This window comes from Rousettus aegyptiacus, unplaced genomic scaffold, assembly GCF_014176215.1.
Source record: "Rousettus aegyptiacus isolate mRouAeg1 unplaced genomic scaffold, mRouAeg1.p scaffold_m13_p_2, whole genome shotgun sequence".
NCBI lineage: Eukaryota > Metazoa > Chordata > Mammalia > Chiroptera > Pteropodidae > Rousettus > Rousettus aegyptiacus.
The window spans coordinates 36,993,119-37,019,162 of NW_023416295.1; the positions used below are offsets into that span (position 1 = coordinate 36,993,119).

At 36.9% G+C, this 26,044-nt stretch overlaps 1 protein-coding gene across 1 annotated transcript in view; it reads right to left on the reverse strand.

Annotated features, from left to right (window-relative positions):
* The window catches only part of FAM171B (family with sequence similarity 171 member B), a 67,040-nt gene extending 47,970 nt beyond the window's left edge, over positions 1 to 19,070 (reverse strand). Inside the window, exon 1 of the mRNA XM_016151158.2 lies at positions 18,713 to 19,070. Within this exon, the coding sequence (XP_016006644.2) occupies positions 18,713 to 18,935 (223 nt within the window). The 5' untranslated portion in view covers positions 18,936 to 19,070. The remainder of the gene's footprint in view (positions 1 to 18,712) is intronic.
* Between the last annotated feature and the right edge of the window lie 6,974 nt (positions 19,071 to 26,044).

Here is a 26,044-nt window from a genome sequence, read left to right on the forward strand (position 1 = left end):
GGGTCTTTATCCAAAAAAAAATTCAAAACACTAATTCAAAGACATACACACTCCTATGTTCACTGCAGCATTATTATAATAGCCAAGATAGAGAAGCAGTCTAAGTGCCCATCAATAGATGACCATGAATAAAGAAGATGTGGTACATATATACAATGATATATTACTCAGCAGGAAGGAAGGAAGGAAAGGAAGGAAGGAAGGAAGGAGAAGGAAGGAGGAATGATTAATGAGGGTGGAGGGAGGGATTGGAGGTGGGATGCTTCTTCTTGCTTCCATTTTCTTTCTTCCTTCCCCCGCCCTCTCCTCTCTCGCCCCTCGCCCCATCTCCTCCTCCCTCCCTCCCTCCCTCCCTCCCTCCCTCCCTCCCTCTCTCTCTCTCTCTCTCTCTCTCTCTCTCTCTCTCTCTCTTCCTTCCTCCTTCCTTCCTTCCTTCCTTCCTACTTCCTTCCTTCCTTCCTTCCTTCCTTCCTTCCTTCATTACTTGCCGCTCCCTCTCTCTCTGCCCTCCCTCCTCCCTCTCTACCCACCTTTCTCCTCTCTCCCTCCCTCCTCCCTCCCCTCCCTCCCCTCACTCCCTGCACCTCCCTCGCCTCCCTCCCTCCCTCCCTCCCTCCCTCCCCTCCCTCCCTCCCTCCACTCCCTCCCTCCCTCCCGCCCTCCCTCTCCCTTCCTGTCTTTCTTTCTTCCTTCCTTAAGGACGACATCAAGAAACATAATAATAAGAAACAAAAACCTTGCCATTTGCAATAACATGTATGGACCTAGAGGGTATTATGCTAAGTTAAATAAGTCAGACAGGGAAAGACAAATACCATGTAATTTTACTTACATATGGAATCTTAAAAATCAAAATAAACAATCAAACAAAAAAGAAACTCATAGATACAGAGAAGAAACTGATGGTTGCCAGATAGGAAGGAGGTTTGGGGACTGGGTGAAAAGGGCGAAGAAACGAAGAAATACAAATTAGTAGTTACAAAACAGTCACAGGTACGGAGAATACAACATAGGAAATATAGTCAATATTATTGTAACAGCCACATGTAGAGCCAGATGGGTGCTACATTGATTGGGTGGATTGCTTCATAAATTATGTAAATGTCTAACCACTATACTTGAAACTAATATAAAATAAAAACTCTTTTGAAAGGAGAAGGGATTAAAATGTACAAATTGCCAGTTATAAAAACAGTCACAGGGATATAATATACAGGATAGAGAGTATAGTAATAATATTATAGTAACTATGTATGGTGCCAGGCAGGTACTAGACATAGTGGGGTGGTTACTTCATAGGTTATATAGATGTCTAATCACTATGTTGTACACCTGAAACTAATATAATATTGAATATCAACTGTAATTGAAAAATAAAATTTTTAATATAAAGTCCTTCCGGATGGACTAATAAAATTATGAAAGGCAGACTAATAAGAGAAAATCAAGGAAAGTCCCCCAAATATGATGTTGAATGAAAAAAAAATCAAACTGCAAAAGGTCATGTATAATATGTATGTACATCTATTGCAGTTTTTTAAACAGAAAGATTGACAACAATTTCATGATAGTGATTAATTATGATGGAAAGGGATGAGAGTAGGGCTTGATTTTATCTTTAATTTTTATTTCTTAAAGAGGGAGAGAAATTTGAAGCAAATAAAGCAAAAAGCTAATATTTGATTAATTTCAGTGATGAGTACATGGGTACCCATTACATTTAGACTGTATTTCTATATGTTTGGAAATTTTCAAAATTAACATTTTAAAAATAAAAACAGAATAGAAGTGGGAGACTTTATTCCTACAGTGAATACATGAGTAAATATAAAAATACAAACCAAAATCTTAGATTCTATTTCCTGCCTTAAGTTCTACCAGCTAGCCTTCCATTTAGAGACAATTGGCAAAAAAAAAAACCCAAAACATTCTCCTTATTTCTTTCCTGCCACCTTCTTTTATGTTGGTTCTAAAACCTACACGGTGGTGATCAAAAACCAGGTAATTAAGTCATATAAGCAGTCAGGAAATCGGCACGTTAATAAATGAAGGTTTCTTTTTCCTTCTCTCGGGTTCTCACAGCACTTTGAAACTCTAATGTGCATATTATGATATCTTGCCTTATATTATATTTATATGTTTATGCTCTCTCCTCCCGTAAATGCTGGGTATCTTGAGAGCAGAGAACTTGCTCTTCAAAGTCCGTTCAAAACGTCAGAGGCTCCGCATGGTCAATGTTCACCTGTACTTGCTGTACTGAATTTGACTGTTACATTACATACCTATCTCTCTAGACTGTTTGAATAATTTTCCATCTTTGAATTTCACTATATTATATTTAATTTTTAATTATGAGATGTTATATACTAAGAAATTACCACCTCAAAAATAAATTTTTCTAATTCTTTCTAGTATGGCAAAGACTAAGATAATAGCATAAGCTGCTTCAGATTAAGCACTGAGTGATAGAGGTCAAATCTTATATTCAGTTGGCCATCAATTTAGACACAGCTGTCTTATTAGCCTTTGCCACACCTGTCAATCAATTCTGCCTAACCAATTGAGAAGCAAACATTTATCCATCAATCCAACCATTCAGTAAGCTATTACGATAAACTCAACCTAAATCCAGGGTTGAGACTGCCTTCCTGCAATGCTTTAAAAGTACAGAGAGCAAAAAGGATCAGTTCGACATGGCTGAATCCTTTGTTTTCGGTTACTTTCAAAGTGGACTAAAAATAATTCCTAAACTACTTGTTCTTATTTATTTTTGTCCTACCAACTTTCTACACTTTCATCTGTTGTGTTTTTTTTTTACTTTAATTTGGAAACAACCTATATATAACATGACTAGTAATTTTTAGTAAACTCCTGATAAATTCTTTGACCTTTCTAATTTATAACTTTCTCCTGCTTCCTACTTAAAGAAATAAGAGTGGCAAATAATCTCCAGTCTTAATGTGTAGTTTATAATTCTTTTCCATTTTTTTATCCCATCTTTTAATGAAAACTCCTTAATATGCTGTTTTACTTGTAAATACTGTTAACATTAGAAATTTTTCAAGTGGTTAGATGCAAGCGCCACAACAATTTGAGAATTCAAATGGCCTCGAATTTCACAGAACACAATCTCCTAGATCCAATCAATATGTTAATCAATCAGCTTCCTCCATTAAAATGTGAATGCCCTTTTCAGCTGTAGAGTAGTAACCGCAATTCTAGAGAGAAACATAATTTACTACTCCTCTGAGGCATATATTTAAAAAAAGGATTTCATCTGCTTTGCAGCAGAATTGTTCCTAGAGTTTCAAGACACAGCATTTTAATGGACAAATAATACTCAACAACACAGTAACAAGGCCAAGACTACCAAAGAGAAGGGAGAGCTGCAAAACATTCTTGTTCTTTCCATAAAGAAGAAACACTATCTTTTCAATACAAAATTTTCTAAAAGGACCATAGCCAATGTTTGTTGGCTTATTTGTATGCTGAGAATATTCTAGCTCATGTTAAGAATTTCCGGACCAAAAAAAAAAAATTAGTAAAAACTAATGTTTGAATTCAGCCTTTCTTAAGAACCAATTTGTCTTCTCAGCAAAACAAAAGGAATCAATATAATAAAGAAAAATTGGAGCTCCAGATGAATACCACACTCTGATTTTTGGCTTTCAAATATATTTTGCTTGCTTGCTTTAGATAATGTTCCAAAGACAATGTTGTTTCTAGGTTGTTTTAAAAGAAAAACAGTAATTTTATTCCAGAAGATGCCTTAATACTTCTTACAACAGAAACTTTTATATACTCTTAGAGCCAATTTATAGAAAATACAACAAAACAATGAAAAGAAATCCACCCTAATTTACTAGAAAACTGTTAAACTGGTGTGTTACCTTTTCTGTCTACCTATTCAACCCTTGCTAATCTAATAGAATATAAATCAAGACTATCAATCAAGACAAAATATTCATACTTCTGAAATATTTAACTTACCAAAAAGCATCTCTAACAATAACAGTAATTGATTAAGTTCTAGTATTTCACATACATCAACTTAACAACTCTACAAGTTAAGTCTTATTTTCTCTATCTCAGAGTAAGTGTAATTAGTGTGCCCAAGAACACTCCTAAGAAGACGCAGAGCAGAAATTGAACTTCAGTTGCCCAAACTGCAAAGCCCCGTGCTCGAGCCACCAATCTTGCTACCCTAGAATGATCCCTCCCTGGAAAAGACATTAACCACAGAAGCACATGTCAATGTGCTGAAACCAAAGCCTGGCTTCTGACCTGACCAACCACACCTGAGCTCTGCTTCCCTTTATGACCCCATCCCACAGTGCCCTCACCACACTCCAGGACCACTATGGTGGTCTTCTTACATGTCTAAGTTGCCAAAGCCTGTCCTCTTCAATCATGAACAAATATTCAGCTAGTCACCCAGTTTTTTTAACGTGCCAGGAAAATAGATTAATGACTATCTTCATTTATTATGCATTTTGTGGCAGGGAACTTTTATTTGATAATTATTGAGAACTGATTGTTTGCAATGCAGATTTAGAAATGTGTTTTTATTAGTCAGAAGCCCTAAGGCAGTATTTTGAGCAGAAAAAAAGATTCCTGTTTGAAATCCTGAGGACATCTAAATTAGTACTGTGAAGTGAAAGGAATATTGAAGGTGAGAAAAGGAGGGGAGCATGAGTGAGAGGCATGAGATTATCATCATGGACCAAAAAGTGATAAAACTAAGTGCTAATAAGAGACAGAGACAGAGAGAGAGAGAGAGAGATTGAGAGAGAGAGAGAGAGAGAGAGAGAGAAATGGAAAGAAACAAACAAAAAAAATAGAAAAGGGAAAGAAGATGGTTCTAAAAAGTGCTCCAGGTTTAAGAATTATCTTTTGGTATATTAATATAATGACCGACTGACGGTTCTCAATTTTAAAGCATTATATGGCATTATTCAATTCAATATCTTCCAATTCATTTTCATGCCATCAGCTCTTGCCCCTAAATTCATAAATTTAAGAACAACTTTTAATTACTATGAACTGTGGAGTACCTACTATGTGCCCAGTACAGTGATAAGCATGAGGATTAAATACATAAATAACACAAGATACTTAGTTCCTTAGATATTTCTCTCAATACACACAATTATAAAGTATAATGAATCAATATACTTTTACTGAGGGCTTATTGAGAGTTAGGCATTCTGGACTGTAAAATGGTGAATGAATATACCCATGCTCTGAAAGAATTCAGACACTCATGAGAGACACAAAATAAATGTACCAAAAGAATTAGAGATTAATTTAAAATAACACTATCAAGTACTGAAATAGAGATTATAAGTGATCTAGTAAGAAAAAAATAATTGTGGACTGGAAAAGCTTCATGGAGAAAGTAGAGCTAAGCTGGTTTCTGCTGGACTTAGGAACAGACAGAGGTAGGGCAGTTCTAATGGGGAGAGAAAAGTGTCTGCAGATTTAAAATGTGTGTGCTTGGAGTTAGGACTTAGTTTGGGAAATAACATACTGAGCAAGTTAAGGCTTTGCATTTAACAGAAATCCATCCAGAATTTTCTGAGGCAAAAATGGAAATTTATCACCTCATGAAATACAAGAGAAGGTTGTACAAGCAAACCACAGGGATAACAATGGGTTTTGGGAATGACTGGAATCTGGAACTCCATCTCTGTACTGGCTTCATCCTTTCTGCTCAAAGGCTACTGGCTTTTCCCATATGGTGGGGAACAATGGCCAAAGACAACTCTCATGTTTTACATCTTCCCATTTCCACCATCAGCTATGGATGGATGAGGGTGGCATAAGCAAAAGAAAGGGCAGAGGAGGTACCAGACAGATCATTCTACACACATTTACCATAAAAGTTACATGTTAAGAGATAACCAAAGGGAAATGACTCAAGATTGGTAGGAAATGACCAAAGAACAAAATAAATTGAAAGCCTGGCAAAACCTCCCATTATGGACAGCAATGTACCTAAAATGCTACCTTTATACAAAACTCAGTCCTACCACGAGCTGGTGGACAAGTAGATAAATAAAATGTGATTTGTATAAACATAAGCCAGTCAAAAAGAAACCGTAAGAATTTGCCACATACAATCTATAAAATTCATTTATTCATTCATTACTTGAAGTTCTATACCCTTTCCTCGTTTTTAGATAGTTCATTAATAAGTTGTAATTGTTTACTATTTCAAAAAAATTACTTGCCCACTGAAAGTTACCTAGATCGTGAGAGGTATGTAGCAGCTTGTAGGAATGAAAAGTCAAGATGCAAAGAACATTTAAACTGGTTCTGCAATACCGTGTGTGTATGGGTGTGTGTGTGTGTGCGCGCGCGCACTCACATGCGTATGTACAGAAAGATAATGATAGAGATAAAGCAAATGTGATAAAATTTTAACACTGGTGCATCTCGGTGAAGGATATATGAATATTCATTATACTATCATTTTTCAATGTATTTCAAAGTAATCATTATAAAAGGTGGGAGAGAAGTATAAGCCTGACAGAAGATTTCAAATTTTAATGACAATACCAAAGCTTAAGAAAAGCAGTGTTTCAGGAAGATGAATGCAGTAAGGGTGTGGTTTGCGTTAGAGGAAGGAAAAAATAGGGAGATTTAATAGGTTAGTGTAACAATCCAAACAGATGGAGTGGGGGCCTGGATAGAGACAGGGGCTGTGAAAATAAAACAGAAGGAATGAACTAAAGACTAAAGACACGGTAATGGATACTTAAAAGAACCCAGTGAGTGACAGGTGAATGTGGGAGAGGGAGAAGACAGAATCAATGATCGCAGGTTCTCCAGGTCAGATGATGAGAGAAAGGATAGAAATAAAGCCTAAAATGGAAACAGACCTTTTGGGTTAAGACAATGCCTTTCATTAAATAGATTTACATATTGCCTCTTCCATGTAAACACAGTTCACATTCTCAATGGTGGTGTATGCAGTTTAATCTCCTTAGTCTCTGAGGGCGCAAAAGGCAACATAGCACTCAAGTACCCTGAGAGGCAAACACACTGGGGCTAGAGCCCGAGGAAGAACAGCCAGTCAGCCCATATGCTTCCCCTGTTAAGCCACCTGTTTCAGTGTCTCAGTTCCTCTAGCCTGGAAGATTTACAGAATTTCAGAGATTTTTTAGAAAAGTGCAAAAACTACATGACAGGGTGCTTTAAGTGGAAAGAGCAAACTTCGACTCTATCCACAAAACTACATCAATGTATGCAGCTTAAAGTAAAGGTGATACGCTTTTCTCATGCTCTGGTAATTTTTAGCTAACTGGCCACTTGATATGAGCACATCTCTAGATTAACCTTAATGGAGAAAAACTTCATAAAATATATAACATTTCCATTCGTTTTCACAAACTTTTTGATTTAGCAGAAGACCAGGCAAGTGCTATATGCAATGACATATTTTAGAAGTCTCAATTCAGATGGTACAACCACAATCATTAACAAAATATATTTTAAATCACTCACTGCCATGTGGTGGGGTGTGGAAATGAAATCTGGGGTCGCTGAAGGAGAAAGAAGAGAAGCCAGGTTGTTTCCATGATAGACTGGGAAAATACTCAGCAGGCTGGCACAGATAGGGGGCGGAGGAGGAAGGTTACAGGAGACATCAAGACACCCCTGGTCTATGTTGTCTTCATGTCGAGGACTGATATGTTAAGGAAACAACACAATTTGGTCAAAGTGGTGTATCACACTGTTTTAATGGCACAGGAAAAGGAAAGTATTTCTGCTACATATCAAGGTAAAGGTAAAAAAGTACCAATTGCTAGCTCAGAATATTTCTAAACTGATAAAAAATGGGACTTACGTTTGCATACTGACTTCAATTCCTTTATTTAAGAAAGGAGGGTGTATTGTCAGTTTGGTGTCTCCAAGAAATGTGGGCATCTTGGAAGAGGCTACATTTTTTTTCTTTTCTAACAATATGGAATGATGAGCCATAAAAGTAAAAAAAATACAAAGAACTGTAGAGAAGACTTATGCTAAAAGGGAAAAGAATATGATATTGTTATCACAGAAAGAAATGGAAAAAATAGATCTAAATAAAAAATAATTATTTCCTTCGAGTTTTCTACATCACTTCGAAACTCATTTTAAGTGTGCTTTCTTCTAGAAAACAGGCCAGATTACTTTCCTCTAAACCCGTGTTTCCACAGTATCTTATACACACCTCTAATATAGTACTTATCACACTGTTATCATCTGCAATCTCTTTATCTACATTTACAGTGGGTATTCTCTGTGATCAGTGATGCTGAAGTGCCTGGCAAATTGTAGATACTCAATTAATTTTGTTTAAAACAAGAAAAAAAAAATGAATGAAATCAGTCACTGTGGAACTCCTGTATGTTATCTCCAGCCCCATATATAAATCGCCATATGTTGTGTTGAATTTGAATACCAGTTTCTCTTTCCTGCCTAAAGCAGACATTACTCTTGATCCAAAACCTGTATACTTTAGCCATTTCACTCCAAAAGTCCTACAGCATTTTCCCTACATAATATCCGTTTTATTTATATACTCTCTAGATAAGCCAGCAGAAGATATTCAATTGCACAAATATTTATCTATATTAAGCCATTTATTTATGTTCAGTAATTTTTTATATAGAAATTCAGCTTCAAGCAAAACTATTATTGCACCTAGCCTCATCTAGCTTTCTATTTACAGAAGATAAATAGGGAAATATGGAAGGGGTGCCTACCTATAGATCAATTAGATACTTTGAGCAGGAGGTACTTATGAGAATACATAATAGAGGAACCTAGCTCATATTGGAAGTCAAAGACACATTTATAAAAGAAGTTTATAAAAGAAGTTTATACATACATAAGCAGGAGGTACTTATGAGAATACATAATACAGGGACCTGGAAAGTCAAAGACACATTTATGAAAGAAGTTTCACGTAAGCTAATATCTGAAGTTTGAATGCAATTAACCAAGTGAATGGTGTGTGTGTGTGTGTGTGTGTGTGTGTGTGTGTGTGTGTGTGAGAGTTGGATCATGGAAGTGTTGCAAGCAGAGAAATCTATGTAAAGACCCTGAGGTACAAAACTTGTCACATTCAAGGTAAGAGAACTGGAGCATAATGATGTAGACAGACAGAAGCTAGAGCTGAGACTGGAGTGATAAATCACACAAGCCTTATGGCTCATGTTAAGACCTTAAACTTGGTTCTCAATGTCATGGGAAACCTGATTAGATTTGTACTGACAAATAATCACTGTTGGGGGAGGTGGATAATCCCTATAGTTGCTCTGGGGAGTATGGATTTTAGAGTTAATATCGATAACCTGAACTAGAGCATAAGAGTAACATGAGCAAGGGCACTGAAAATGGAGAAAAAATAACAGATGAGGACAACTTAAGAGATAGACTTGATGTGCTTTGGTAATTGAACAGATGGTGAGGGAGGTAGAGCAAGTGGCAAGGACAGCACTCTCAACTCTCCTTTGTTGGCAAGTGGGGAACTTTACTGGTTTTTATTAGCAATAAGGAAGGAGTCTTTATATTGGAAGGGATGGTGAGAAATCAAGAATCCAGTTTTAGACATGCTTAAACTGAGGTACCTGTGATATAGTCACATGAAGATGTCAAAATAATTGGTGAATATACTCAGGAATGAGCTCTGGGGAATCTTAGCATACAGATGGTATTTAAAGCAATTGGAATAGATGAGATCACCTCATGAGAGGTGAGAGTGAGAAGAGTCAGAGAATGTTAAATTAAACAGAAAAATAAACTACTTTTCCTACTTTTAAGTTTTAGAATATAGAGATTTTAATGACCTATATATTACACTATCAAACATTTTATGGTCGTAACAAGTTTTAAATATAATTATTACAAAGCAAATTATTCAAAATTATAGGCTTGATACTGTATTGCTGATAAGAATATTGATAGGAAAGAAAGGGCAGTAAATTGGGTAGCCATATTTTCATCTGCCTTTGTCATCTCTATCTCTAAGCTGCTGTATCCATGATGGGCCCTACGTACAGTTACTGCATCGAGTTTAAGTCTGTGAGCTAGTCCTTACATAGAGGAAGCACAAGAGTCACAGTAAGACTTGGATTTGTTAAGAGTGCCTACATTTTTTAACCTCCATATCTGTGCCCCACACTATTCTCTGAAGCTGCAGCTTTCCAAGTCTCAACATATGCTATTATTTATCTTTGGAACATCAGATATGTTGAAATACAAATTTCTCCATTAATATTTTCAAATAAGAGAACAATTCTACAAGATAAAGCTATTTCTCAAAATGAAGAAATTCTTCACTTTGCTATTTGCTTTTTCAGTGTAATCAGTTATTAGTGAACCAGGAGAGGTATGACTCAAAAAGGAAAAAATGGGTTTCACTGAGTTTGGAGATAAAGTCTAGAATACCACTGGTGACAAAAATAGTAAGTTCAAAGGTAGATTTAAGTTGCTGTAGGCTGAAATTACTATTTTGCCCCCAAAACTGTTTAAAGACCAAAGATTAAGACTTGTTTCAGCAGGTAAATGAAGGCTTAAGTTTTCATATATGCCTTCTTTGAGAATTAATAACAACCAGGGTAGGCCCTTATCTGCTAAGATCAACTGAGGTTTCTAATCAGACCTGGAGGGATTAGATGACTCACAAAGTCATCAGAGCCTTTATTAAGATTATTAACTTAATCTCAGTGACACTATCCTTCAATGAAATAGCTAAGAGCCAAGATGCAGAGATTCTGAGTTGACTGCCAAAGATTTCTGAACAGAGAGTTTTTTCAGGTATAAGGTATCTCTCTAGTTTATTATATAATAAAACCTGAATATAAAACAATTTGAAGTCATGAAATTTATCAAAAGATATTGGTTATGTATTGGTGGCCATTTTATAAACAGAATAAAAAAGACAAAGAATGAAAGAATTGACCAAGGGGCACACTAAGCAATTAATTCTTTGAAGGGTTGCCTGCCGGCAGGATTGGTTATACTACTATTATTTTTACCCATCACATGTGCACAATAACAAAAAAACTTCACATGTTAAGAAAATACAAAAATGTTATTTGAGTTTGAATGTTCCCTTTGTTCTTTTCTTATTGAGTCCACTTACAAAGGCCTAATTAACCAAAGCAGGTTTTATTAACCATTTGGCGGGGGGGGGGGGGGGGGATCACGGACTCCTTTGAGAATCTTACAAATGCTCTGACCGCTAGATAACTGGAGATTGTATAATTAATTTCAGGATGCCCATGAACTGTGTACATCCTTCCATTGGCTCTCTAGAACCTCGGCCGTATAAGGGATGATGAGTTCCTTAGATGTCCAGGTAGAGAAAAAGATTTACCACCTGTGAGTACTTTGCTCTTCCGTGAACCTGTTTGACCCTCTCTGATACTTGTCACAGCAAGTTATTATAACTCTCTCTTCTTTTCTTGTGAGCCTCCAAATTTTCACCTCCTACATCTTTACATTCTACATTTATTAAGCTTTATTGGTTGATAAGACTCCTTCCCTATTAGAAATACTAAGATACAGAAGCAATTTTAAAATACACCTTCTTTTAACTCTTCTGATTGACAAACTTGAATCAGTTCATACAGAAAATTTAGACTATAAAAAAGATCTCTCATCATAGTTAACTGTGCTGTGAAGGAAATCCTCAAATAAGCCTTAAATAACAGTTTCATCAGATGTTGTAACTGCCAGGTGGTACTACTTATTTTTATGATGTCGATGTGTTCTAGCTTATGTCATATACTTTTTAAACACTGCAAGAGCAAAGCACTTAGGAGAAGGTCATTTCTATCTAATTTTTCATAAACCTATGATTCAAAAAGGCTTATCATTATATTCTGTGAAGTGAAAAATTTTGAATTATTATATATTTTAATTGATATTAGACATTGCTTCATTATAAATAGCATTAGAAGATTGGATATGTTGTTTCATACATTACTATAAAATATTTTTCTTGCATATGATTATGAATGAGAGTTAAGCTCTGATTAATATAAAGAAACACTGAAATTTTTGACAAGTATTAGGTAATAATTTTTCTGCTAAAAGTCCAGAATCTAATAGCACAACTATAATGTAAAATGTACTTTGGGAAATTCTTATTTTATGAAAATAGGTTGTTTTAAACGCAAATATCTGGAACACACCAATTTAAATATAAATGAGTAGATATATTTTGTAACTTCAGGTACACTAACTGAATTAATCATAATCCATATTTCATGACACACTCATTGATCCATGCATGGTTCATTTTACTTAGTAAAATTGTTAAATAAATCCTACTACTATACCCATTGGTCTTGGTGACATTTTTCCCTTTGACAAAAAGTGTGATCTCGTTCTGATTTTATAGTAAATGGATATTTTTCTGGTAATCTTGCCTCTTTTGTCAAAAGAATCTTGTCAATTCTTTTGGTAATCCATATATTTATAAACAAACCCTACTCATGCAAATATGAAAGAACATGAGTAGCATGCTTAAAGTTTTCAAAAAACCTAATCTACTTAATTATATAGAGCCACATTTTGAACCTTAATTTCTATACACGAAGAGCAAGCAATGGCAGAATGAGTAGCAAAATCTAGTAAGTGACAAAATCCAGGATGCTTGAAGCTGAAATTTAATTCCTCATTATAGTTAACCTATTAGGAAAAACAAATCATCCATCTACCCATCCTGTTTCTGTTTGTCCCATTCTTATTACAAAAAAAATCAAAGGAATAAATAAGTAAGAATAAAACCATGGGCACTAGTTTTATTTTGGGAAGGCCAAAGGATATGGAATTCTATAAGCTCCCTGGAGTACTTACCCCAGAAATAAGCCAGGGGGCGCACAGCATGAGCCCAAGGTTGAAGCTGGGCATCTCTCCACCCTTCCAACTAACTGGTCTCCTAAAACTCAATTAGCACATAGGTCCACAGAAATGAACTGCTATTGGCTTAGCTATCTAAATGTTTTAAATTTTAGCAGAGCTAACAAGTGAATTAAAACTATATAGTTTATAAATAATATTTCTTTACTGAACAGGAACAAAAATAAACTAAGTACAAGAACTGATAATACTGATGAATGTTTAAATCTTAAATTATTCCCTAAATTGTTATAATATAGAACCATACTTGAGAGCAGAAGCATATTAAATAAATAAAAACTGAAATCTCACCCACATGTAAATGAAAGTAATTTTAAATCTTAATTTCTGTGCAAGACATAGAACCTTAATACAGAGAGCTTAACAGGCATCAAAATTCAAAGGTTCAGAGATGTGTAATACATTTCTCAGACATTTTAGAGTCTTGGTTCACTAGGTCACTGAGTCAGATTTGACATGTTAGTGAAGATTACCATTTCAAAAAAAAAAAAAAAAGATCATTTCCTTGACACCCTCCATACTACGTGGAATGACACTCAGAATCACTCACTTATTTCAGGCCTAAATGAACTGGCCTTTATACTCACAGACATCATCGACAAGTATTTAAGAATACTGCCTAGACCTGATGACACAGACTGTCACGAAAGAACTTAAGCACAAAATCTGATATGTCTTAGACATATGGATTGTGCTTACACAAAAGGCCAATTAAAGAGATATCTCCAAATAGATTCTTCAAAGCAAACAGAAGCTGTTTTCTTAAGTTTATGATATATTTCACTACAATGCATAGCTTTCATAGTTTTAGAACATTCCAGGTAAATATTCCAAAGCACATTTTTACCAATAGCAGATGGAAAATGCTATATCCATTTCCTAACTAAGGCAATTTGGACAAAAGGAAATTTTAAGACACATTACACTAAGCCAAGTGAATGAATGACAACAATGCTGCAGTTAACTTAAACAGAATGTTGAAAGATAATCAAGTTCAATATTTATATACTTTGGAGAAAGAGTTTTGTTTCAGAAAAATATTTGGTAGTTTCTGTTCTGTCACATTAAGAACACTGAAAAATTACAACTAAAACAAACTGGACTCAAATTCAACACAATGGCATGTGTTTTTCAACCTGTAATCAACACCAAGGAACAGCTCCCTTTAGTTATTAAAATCTTTGGAAAGAAATCATAATTATCCCATCTGGGAATATGGCCTTTTAAGCATGAGTACTTTAGATAGATGAGATTTCCAATCCCACTTCTCTTATTGATTTTCAAATTCCTTGAACAAAAAGAGCAAATAAAAAATGCTTTCATGGATGGAAGATTTCAATCAGGTTTGTTTAAATCAAGTTATCTGAATTTAATTAAAAAACATGCAGTAATAATATATATAAAGTTAATTAGGTTAAATTTTATTAAGTGAGGCAGGTTCTAGCTACAAAAAATATGAAAAAATATTTTTTTTACTTCAAAAGTACACCACTTGACCCAGCAATTCCACTCCTCTAAAAAGGAACTCTAGTTCCACTCAAGAGATATGAAGACATGTCCACACAAAAATTTGTATGAAAATATAGCAGCTCCATATACAATACCTAAAACTGGAAGCAGCCCAAATATCCATCAACAGAAGTGATAAACCAGACAGTGGTAATTCGTACAATAAAACACTACTAAGTAGTAAAAAGGAGTAAACTACTGAACGTGTAACAACATAGAAGAAACCCTATGGAAATTAGAATAAGCTAAAGAAGCTAGACAAAGAGAGTACCTGCTATATGATTTCATGAAGATCTAGAAAATTCAAAATGATGAAAACAATTGGAATAGTAGTTGCCTGGGTAAGGGGCAAGAATTGCCTGGGAAGGAAGCATAAGGGCACTTTCTAGGGTGATATAAATGTTCTACATCTTGATAGGGATGATGGTTACGTGGGCATATCCATTTGTCAAAACAGTACAGTTAAGGCATGCACATTTCAATGTACGTACACTTTACCTCAAAGAAATAAAAGAAGCCTGCATAGTGGAAATGGGTAGAGGTGTGGATGAAACAATTACAGCAGAATTTGATCATTGTTAAAGCTGAGTGATGGATATGGACTTTTCAAATGCTATATTTACTTTCTATATATTTGACATTTTCCAAAATAAAAAGTTTAAAAATATATATCAGTGAAATACACTATCAAAAATTTTATACCATGAAAATATGCCTCTAAAAAGCCTTTTCTGTATACAGGAGACATTTATTAAAATCAGTGGAGGTCCCCTGTGTCTACACTTCACGTGGAGAATTTGAAATGGAGCTCATTATTTTCTCCAGCTCCCATCACCCCCACCCCCAGCATGCCTCCCATCTAATGGCCCATCAGAATAAATCTGATATGCTTGTCTCAGCTACCATCAGTCCTCGAGTTAATTCTTCTCTGACCCCTCAAATATTTATTTCTAACAAACACTGGGACAGATGGAGAAATCAGAGCTGCTGCATACACGGGAAAAAAACAACTGATTTGACAGATCTGAACCTTAGTCTTTATTCTCAATACTCTCTGAAGATGGTGTTTTATAAGTTAATGAGAAAAAGTAAATTTACTGTTTTTAAATCCTGATTTTTAAAATCTCATATTTAACTTTACCCTCGTGTTATTTCTCAGTAATACAAAGAGACGTAAATCTTCAGAATAAAATGCAGAGAATATTAACAAAGGTCAATGATCAATTTCTCTACTGTGTACTGAAATGCTTTGCACACACTAGTCACTAAACACATTTATTAGTTTTCTAGATTTTTCCTGAGAAAAGTCCTATAGTTTTTCATATAATATGTCCAAAGAATCAGAAACACCATACAGAGGCAAAGAATGAACTCAGGCTCAATCACAGCTATTTAAAGATATGTTAATATCTTCCTAGGTCATAAGAGGATTACAAGTACACTTGGGTAGAAAATCTTCATGACAGAACCTAATAATTGGACTCTGATGTTGGTATCAATCATTTCTCTATAGTAGGTATTAAATAAACACTGAAATTAGCTAATATTAAAGATCCAAAATTTATATACTCTATAACCTCTATTTACAAATAGTTCTACCTAACATTTTTTTTTATTTTGTATACATCCCCTGCTAAATTTCAATAAAGAATTTCACAAGATGTTATAGAACAAATATTCAGAAAGTGAAAATGATCCTTGATGCTAGCATTTTTGTTCATTCATTCATTCAACAAACCTATGGGTGCTTATGCATAACAGGTGATCTTCTAGATATTAGAACCATATAATTTAATATAACAGTGAACAAAACAAAATTTATGCCCTCATAGAGCTTACATTCTAGTAAGGGGAGACAGGCTTATAAGAAGGGATGAGAATACTAGGTGCCATGGAAGGGAATCACTGTGGAAGGGCATTGCAAATGACTAATTAATTTCATGTAGCTGGTCAGGAAAGGCTTCCCTGTTCCAGTGAGCAAACCTGAAGGATGTGAAGTTCCAGAATTCTAGGCAGAGAAAATGATAAGTGCAAAGGCCCCATACTAGAGCCTACTTGCAAACTAAGGAAACAGAGAGCCAGTGTGGCTACCATAGAATGAGGATCAGAGCTGTGAGAGATGGGAAAGGGAGGGGCAGACAGGCCATTTTCAGGATCTGGGCATCTAGTGTGAGAAGGATGGGAAGCCATTGGAGGACTGTGAGAAGAAATGATTCTATTTAATGTTTTTTAAAAGATCACTTGCTATATAAGGAGAATAGACAATAGAGGAACAAGGTTAAAGCAGGAAGACCAAGTTCAATCTAGAAATCACAATGCAGTCAAAGGAATATTTTAACTTCATTTGTTTATAGGTTATGTTTCATTATACAATTAGATTTTCCAATATCTAAACAAGATTTTCCAATAAACAGCAATCAACTGATTGTTCTCTTAATTGCCACTGGCTTGAGGAGCTAGAGTTTTTGAGAGAAAGAGTCATATATGTTTCTTTTCAGGCTGTAAGCTGATCGATCTATTGGATAGCGGTTCCTTTATCTCAATTAATCTAATAGGTAAATAAGAAAAAAACTTAGTTTCCCAAAAACCATCCTTTTAAAAAATATCCCCTCACAAATATCAGCAAATACTTTAATGTTCACACTATATACATATTAGATTTCATATTATTGCACTTATTCATAACCCTCATTACAATGTTGTCTATAGTGTAATGAAAACCATTTAATATTCTTGAAAGATGATACATAGAAATAAAAATATATTGCAAACCATAAAATCCATCAACACCGACTTCTGTTTTTTAATTAATTTATGAAATCCCTGTCATATGAAGACAGGCTCTCAATCACTCTGCATCTCTAATTTCCTTAAGTTTAGCAGCAGCAGCATATGTCTAAAAGCAGCCTCGCCTAAACCACGTTGTTAGCACTTTCGGTTATAAAAACCTAGGTAGGAAAACCACCACACACCACACAGACTTTTTAGGATTTGTAGCCATATATGAGTGTTGTTAATTATTTTAAGAGAGTGGCAGAAACACATGCTTTCCTGCACACTTTAGTGACTTCATTCTTTGCTCAGAGCGCTCTGATAAATTAAATCATCCTGGCTATGTCATGAATTGCAGCTGGCATGTCTGAGTATTGCTCTTTGATGATGAGCAAGCAATACAAAATAAGATGCTGATTCCACTCTTTAAAATCTCATTTTCAGCATCTTGTAAAATCCTCCAGGCGGGACTTTAGAACAAAAACAAATGTTATAATTCATGTTGGTTTTGCAGAAACCTAAGCTCATTAGGCAACAAACTGATGGTTTTTTTTTTTTTTCCCCGCCCCCCCCCCCCCAATAGCAGGCCAGCATCGACATTAGGGAAGGGAACTGGGATGAGGGGTGGGAAGAGGCTATTAAAATGGATAATCTGGCTTTTTGGCTTTTTGCTTACCCGTGAGCTTTTAATGGGAGTAGAATGTGGCATGGACTGAGCGACCATAATATACTATAGCGTACTTCCTCACCCTCACAGAACAGTGTCAAGAATCTGCCTCATTAAGTTCCACTAACAAGTAGGGAGATTCCCATCTCTGGGGGGCAGGCTTTGCTGTACTAACATCACTGCTCTGACTTCATCTTTCCCCCTCTCCTTTTCCTTCAATTACAAACTCCTTTTCCATTTTGTATTGTTACATCTTATTATACTGAAGGCATTCTTGCAAACTGCCTTAAATCCTTCCCAGGATAAGAAGAGGTAAAAATAAATAATAAATCAAGATTTCTTTCTCCACATCTAATTTTAAATATAGCAGGCAGGCGGGGTGAGATGGTGAAAAGGGGTGTGTGGGTGTATATTGCAAGATTTTTCAGTCTTTAGAAAAGATAAAAAAAAACAATACTTAAGGGATTTGAGAACCGTGTGTGTGTGTGTGTGTGTGTGTGTGTGTGTGTGTGTGTGTGTGTGTGTGTGTGTTGTCGGGGCAGAGGGAAGAATTCAGGAAGAAGTAACAAGAAAAATATCAGTCGAGGCAGTCACTCACCCCTATCCCTCCCGCCCCCTCCTCATCCTACTGCAGTGCTCGGTGCTTCTCAGAAACCTTCTCACCCATAGGGCAGATTCCCGAAATCAAAACAGAGCCCGAGTCCTGGGCTGCGAAATTGGGGAGATGGAAATGGGTGGGATAGGCCATGGGAAGCACTTTAGCTAGGGAAGGGGCGAGGAAGCCAGAGACTCCAGATAAGATGGCCAGCGGAGATGGAAATGCAGGGCCCAGCTGCCGTGACCTACCTGGAACAGTGCGGGTGGAGGATGCCCCAGGCACCTCTGGCTTCTGCTCCTCAGCCTCCTCCCGCTGCCTTTGCTGCTGTTGCTGCTGCTGCTGCTGGATGAGGCTGAGATCCGAGCGGCTGAGCTCTGCTCTGGCGGCCGCGGGGACCAGCCGCGCCTTCAGCAGCACCGCGGCCAGGCCAAGGAGCAGGGTGCAAGGGACGCGCCGAATGAGCCTCGCCATGGCCGAGAGCCAGAGGGCCGCGGCGGCATATTGCGGGGCTCCGGTCGGCGGCGGGCGCCAGGGCTGCGGGCTCCGGCAGCGCCCGCTAGCTGCTCCCCCTCGCCGTCTGCCTCTCACACTCTCTCACCAGCAGCAGGAGGAGGCCGGGAAGCCGGGGGGAGGGAGGCGGCGGGGAGAAGAAGAAGGAGGGGGGAAGTTAGCATCCTCGCGCACGTGATGCACGGGGAGGGGCGGGGCGACCTGGGAGCGCCCAGGCTGCTGCTCTGCTGTCACCTGCGTCCCGGCTGCTCCTAGCGGACGTGCTAGGCTCTGTGCTGGGCGCTGTACGCTTTGATGGCCTCCGAGGGTAAACAAGAAAGGGAAGTCTGCGAGCTGATAGACCTTCATATTCTCCAGCTCCTACCAAGGCCCCGGGAAATTTTGCAGAAGGTGGAATAAAATTACCCCCACCTGATCCCAAAGTAGAGGAGAAGGTGGTATATTGATCCTCCTCCTACTATACTTAACGCAGTACTGGGTGATCAAAAAACCAGGGTCTCTTAACCATATATAGACTATGCTGCCTCACGGCCATCACTGATTAGAAATTAAACTGCGGTTCTCCAGGATTTTACTAAACTTTCTTTTTCTGTTCAAGTGCGAATTTCTATATTATAAAATATCCTAAATTACATATTGTCTAATTGTAGCCTACACTTGATTTGTTCAAAAAATATTTTGCTAAATGAGTACTAGGTGCTAATCATGTGCCAGCATTTAGTCAGGTGTCAGAATGAGCAAGATACAAGCCTTGTATTCTAGGAGTTCACTACCTGTCAGGGGAGAGGCACATGAAAGCATATTATAATCCAGTGTGGTGGCCGCCACTGGAGAAACACTACAATGTGCACAGGTCGCACTGAACTGGGAGACGTTAACTGTGTGGTGTATAGAACCAAGCTATGAAATACTGGGAGAGGTGGGGTTTATAGAAGGATACGTGCTCCACACATAGATAGGAGTCGACGAAAAGGTGTGTGTGTGTGTATATGTGTGTGTGTGTGTGTGTGCGCACACGCACACACACACACACAAAGCCCAAATGTGTTTAAAGCACAATGTTTTTGGAAAACTGTGAACAATGATTGTGATAGAGTTTTAGACTGAAAGGAAGTGGAGATCAGGCCATTAAAAAAAAATAACAGCAAACACTTCTGTAGTATTTACTGTGTGCCAGGCACTGTTTAAGTGCTTTATATATGTTAACTCCTGTAATAATCTTGGATTCTATATAAGGAAATTGAAATTTACACTGCAAGTGCTTATGAAATAGTGAAATTCATCAGGGGAGTTGCTACCAGACTGCATTTTAGAAGGATTTCTTTGCTATCAGTATAGAGGATGGATTACAGAGGGATAGATGAGAGAAGAGGCCAATGTAGAGGTGTTTGCCAAAGCCCATGAGGTGATGCGGTAAGTGTGTGAGACTGAAGAGAGAAGTGGGAGATTCAGTGTTTAGGACTAGAATCAACAGAGATGTGACTGATCGTTGGGCAGGGAAGGAAGGAGAAAGATGGGCATGCCAATGTGACACCCAAACTGACAGACGAAATCATTGGTGGCTGCTTATGACATTGTCAAGATTAAATGATAATACAGAATGCAGAATAAGTGATAAGCCATGGTTTGTCCAGTTGTAATCTCTTTGCATTAGGAGTGCTCCTGTGAGATCTCACAGTATAATATAAATGTGATATGATTATGATATCACATCATTTACCATCATAGTTGATTTAGCTGATTTGACTAACTAGACAGTCCCTTTCCACTATCACCATTCTTTTTCTTTTTAATTATTTTTTATTTATTATTATGTATGCCTACAGAACCTGGTCTTCCTAGGTGGTCTCCCATTCAAGTACTAACCAGACATCAGGCTTGTTCAGGGTGGTATGGCCATAGGTCATGGACCACTGCTCCACTGGGGTGCAAACCCAGGACCTTCTGCATGTAAAGCCAACATGCTGACTGCTTCACTATGGAACCATGTCCCCACTGTCACTATTCTTATGTGTGCTCCTCCCAATGTATCCTCAGAGCAATCTTATAAATTAGCTTTCATCTTATATCAAATGGACACAATAAAGATCAGAGAGGCTACTGACTTGCCCAAAGATACACTAATTATGGGTAACTTTACCTTTCTGCGCCATTTGGATAATTTTTACCATGAGCTCGTATCGCTTTTTTTTTTTTTTTTTTTTTTTAGGCCCATTGAACTACATACATGGGCACAGAATTATTTGAAAAATAAATGCCAAAGTGAGAGCTCCACATTAAGCACCATTGTTCTGTCACCGCTTTGCTTCCCTGTGTGAGCAGGAACTATTGAGGAAAAGCTGAATACAGAGCCTTCGTTAGTTTCATCAAGCGGTTTTTGTTGTATTTTCTCCCAATTTATCCCCACTCCTGGAGACAAGAAAGGAAAAAATGAAAATGGCTCTAAAAACCTGACTGGCAGATCAAGAGGAATAGGATGCTGCCCGGATTTTTGTCATCCTGTCTTATGGTGGTCCAGTCATCGTTAGTATATTAGAAGCTGACCTTGAAGACAAACCACTGATTCTATAACCCCCAGTAGAGGATGAACATCAAATCTCTCAATACTGGGGACTGTTGAGAGAGATTTTTGTCTGTCTATATGGTTTTTAGATGATTTTTAAATGACCCTTTGCTCAAATAGCTTATGCTTAACTTCTGTGCAACATACACAAGTCATATTATCTTATACAATCCAGGCTAGTAGTTGGTGAATCAAAAAAGTTAGTAAGAGACATAAAAATTAATATATCTTAAATGTATTTTACACTGCTTATTTTTCCTTAAATAAGTAAATGTATATTCACTTACCAATCTTTTGATGTACGGCCAAGAATTTTTTTACTCTCTAACCACATCCTAGGGTTTGAATCATAAACAATTATAATGCATCCCTATGATTTGCAGTTTTAGTTTAAGTGGAAGTTCTTAAAGATTTTGACAAGCAATGAGTGTCAAATTCTTCATTTTTGATTATTTTTACAATTTAACCCACTTAGTATTAAACTTAGTTTTCATAGGAAAGTACCTTTTAGAATTTATATTTCATCCTTTCTTATAACACATAAATTGGCAAAAAAAAATTTGTGAGCAAACAAAACTGACTTTTAGCACACCCATAAACCATCTTGTGGGGGCAAAATCAAGCAGACATTCAGGAAGATGTGTCCTGTTCGCTGCATGTGCCTTAGTGGCTGTCAGTGTAGTTTACAAAGGAATGGAAGATGCCAGTTAATCCAGGAAGTTATTTTCAAATTCATAATCCATGCTACTGTTGACACTTAATACAATGTAAAGCGGAGGGGAGACAGAGAGACAGAGAGAGACAGAGACAGAGACAGAGACAGAGACAGAGACTGAGATTGAGAGATTGAGATTTCTTTTATTCCTTAAAGTAGACTTATTTGGGTTGCTCTAGAGCTACTTTCACATGTTGATTTCCTCTGCCTGGAACTCTGCTCCCTTACCTCTTTAACTGGCAAGCTCCCATATAGTCTGAGGGTTAACTTAGGTATTACTTTCTCAGGTATACATTTCCTGACACCCCTAGTTTTGATTAGGTGCCCTGCTATGAGGTTGCATAACACCTATTTTCTCTTAGTACTCTGTTAAAATGGGCATTTACTTGCCTGTATCCTCACTAGTGTAGGTTCCACAAGGGCCAGAGCTATCATGTTCAGTCATTGTCTCCAACTCCTACTACAAGTCTAACACTGATTGCTAACTTGATTGATTAAATCAACAAATCAATTTAATCATTTTTAAAAAGCAGAACTGTTTGTTCTTAAGGAGGGCTCTGGAATCAGACTGCTCTGGTACCCACCAGCACTCACAGCTGTATGATTTGCACAAGACTCTAGACCTCAGTTTTTTCAACTGTATAGTAGGAGAATTCATAGCGCTTAAAGGAGGTAACAAAATGAGATCATGTAAAATACTTGAGTTTCTTGCTATAGAAACTGTTCAGTAAATGTCAGCTCCTTCTTTTGTTAATGTTATATATGATTATTGTTTTATTTATATAACTATATAAAATGTCATGTCATATGTAGTCAATTCTCATTTTTCTTGGTAGTTAAGTTCTAAAAGTCACTGTAAACACTAAATTAGCAAACACCGTACCTTTGCTCCTAGGAGAAATACAGCATTAGGCTTCTCTGAGCCTCTCTGGTCACAGCATTTTCATCAACCCATCAATACGTAACCTTGCTTTATATGTGTTGGTTTAAAGACACCTTATTCATTTTACATTGTTGGTTCATTAACATTGAGCTCATAGCCAACATAACTCATGCCTGAAAGCATCTTATCTAACACATGTATTTTCTCTGTGGGCTTAGGAATGAATACTAGACAACGCTTCACTCCTATAAAATTAGGGGTCATTTTAAACAACAAAGTCACCAATGAAAAGCGAAAAAAGGGAGGAGGGGAGAACTGGCATTAAACAGACCGCAAAAAGGACACTGTATCTAGAAGGAGAGCTGAAAAAATACAGAAGAGATTACCTTGTTTGAACTCAGTTGGGGATGTGCATGTTGGCAACTCAAATTTCTCACTGCTCTGCACATTCTGGGAATAACTGAAAGTACTGATTCAGGGATTACAAATATATTTTAGCAAATAGGCAAATTCAGAAATATGGAATCATGAATAATGAGCAACAACAGTGTGTGTGTGTGTGTGTGTGTGTGTGTGTGTGTGTGTGTGTGTGTTCCTTTTAGGGTAAGACTTGATTTAAAAAAATCACAGAGAAGCCAAATAACTCTGGAAAAAATATGAATGCTATCAAGAATCAAGAACCTACCCCTGTGGTTCAGGCTTCAGGCCTGCCCCAGTGCCAGACTGGCCCCCCAAGGCACCAGGCACCAGGCCAGCACCTTCAGACCCAGCCTCCAGGCCAACCCCCATGGCCCCAAACTCTTGGCCTGCCCCTGCACCAGACCAGGCCCTGTGGCTCTAGTCTCCAGGCCCACCCCAGCACCAGGCCAGTGCCCATGGATGCAGGCTCCAGTGGATCCACAGTCCAGCCCTGCAGCTCCATGGATTCAGGCTCCAGGCCGACCCTACCAAAATCCATCAATATCTGCATATCAATCAATGTGATACACCACAGTAAAAAATGAAGGATAAATATGTGATAAATATGCAAAAAAAATTGACAAAATTCAACACCCTTTCATGATTTAAAAAAAAAAAAACACTCAATGAATCAGGTGTTAAAGGAATGTACCTCAGCATAATAAAGGCCATATGTAAGATGTCCATAGCTAACATCACACTCAATGATGAAAGCTGAAAACTTTTCTTCTAAGATCAGGAACAAGACAAAGATACCTACTTTCACCACTTTTGTTAAACATGGTGCCAGAAATGCCAGACAAAGTGATTGGGATAAATAAGTAAATTAATAAAATATAGTAAATAAAATAAAAATAAAAATAATAAAAGCATCCAAAGAGGAAGAAGTTAAATTGTTCATTTGTAGATGATATGATCTTATATATAGAAAATCTTAAATGACTCCACCAAAACTATTAGAATAAACAAATTTAGCAAAATTGCAGGATACTAAATTAACATACAAAAAGTATTGTTTTTACACACTAGCAATGAATTATGTGAAAAAGAAATTTAAAAAATATATTCCATTTAAAATAGAATTAAAAAAAAATATCCTGGAAAAAAAAAACAAACCCTGAGGAATAAATTTAACCAAAGACAGGAAAGATCTGTACACTAAAAACTGCAAAACACCAATGAAAAAAATTAAAGAAGATACAAATCAATGGAAAAATATCTTGTTAATGGATTGGAAGAATTAATATTATTAAAATGTCCATACTCCTCAAAGCCATTCAGTGTAATCCCTATCAAAATTCCAAAGGCATTTTTCAGAAATAGGAACCAACAATCCTAAAAGTCATAGAACAGCCAAAGCACTCTTGAGCAGAAAGAACAAAACTGGAGATACTGTACTATCTGATTTCAAAATATATTACAAAGTTCTAGTAGTCAAAAAAGCATAATACTGGTACAAAAAGAAAAATATTGCCTAATGGAACAGAATAGGGAGCCCAGAAATAAACCTATACATTTATGGTCAATTGATATTTGGCAGTTACTGGAGAGCCACAAGTTTCTTTTGAATTTTATATCAGCAGCAGCACTGCCAACTTGGGTCTAAAAGAACAGAATACAAAATGAGAAAGTATATTGGACCCACAAAATTTTACCAATACTCAGCTGCAAACATGTGCTACACTTCACAGGGGCAAAAATAAGAGGACCTAGTGTAGAGCCATAAGCTACAGAGAATTATTCAGACTTGGAAACCAAATGGAGTTGTCTAGTTGGATTTTGACATTGCTTGGGACCAATGACTTTTTTCCTTCTTTGAATCAGAATGTCTACAATTGTTATATGCCTATCTCACCATGTTATGTTGGGAGTAGATAACTTATTTCTTCAGTTTCATAGTTCCACATATAGAGAGGCATTGTTCTCCAAGATGAATCCAACCTTATCCATACCTATTTTGCTGATATAGATGATTAGGTTTAGGCATTCAAACCAGTGAGGTAAACCTCTTCCAACGTATGGTTTTCAGCAGTTTGACCAGATGTGCATAAACAGTGTTTTCTGTGATTGTCCTGTTTGGGGTTCACTAAGCTTCTGAAATTATAGGCTGCTATTTTTGATCAAATTCGGGAGCTTTTTGGCTTCTAATACTTTTGTCTGACCCATTTTCTCTCTCTTCTAAGACTCCTGTTATACCTAGTTAGATTGTTCCACAGGTCATAGAGACTGTTTATTTTCATTCATTCATTCATTCATTCCCTCTGCTTCAGTTTGGATGAATTTGATTGATCTAACACAATTCTTTTGTTAGCTTTTTTCAGATAACTAATACTTTTAAGAATTCAAACATTTAGAGAGGTGTGTCACCTCACTGAAGTTATACTTTCAGTGCATTATTGCTTGCTTATGTAAACAAAAAACAAAAAAAAAATCAGAGAGGAAAAACAGTC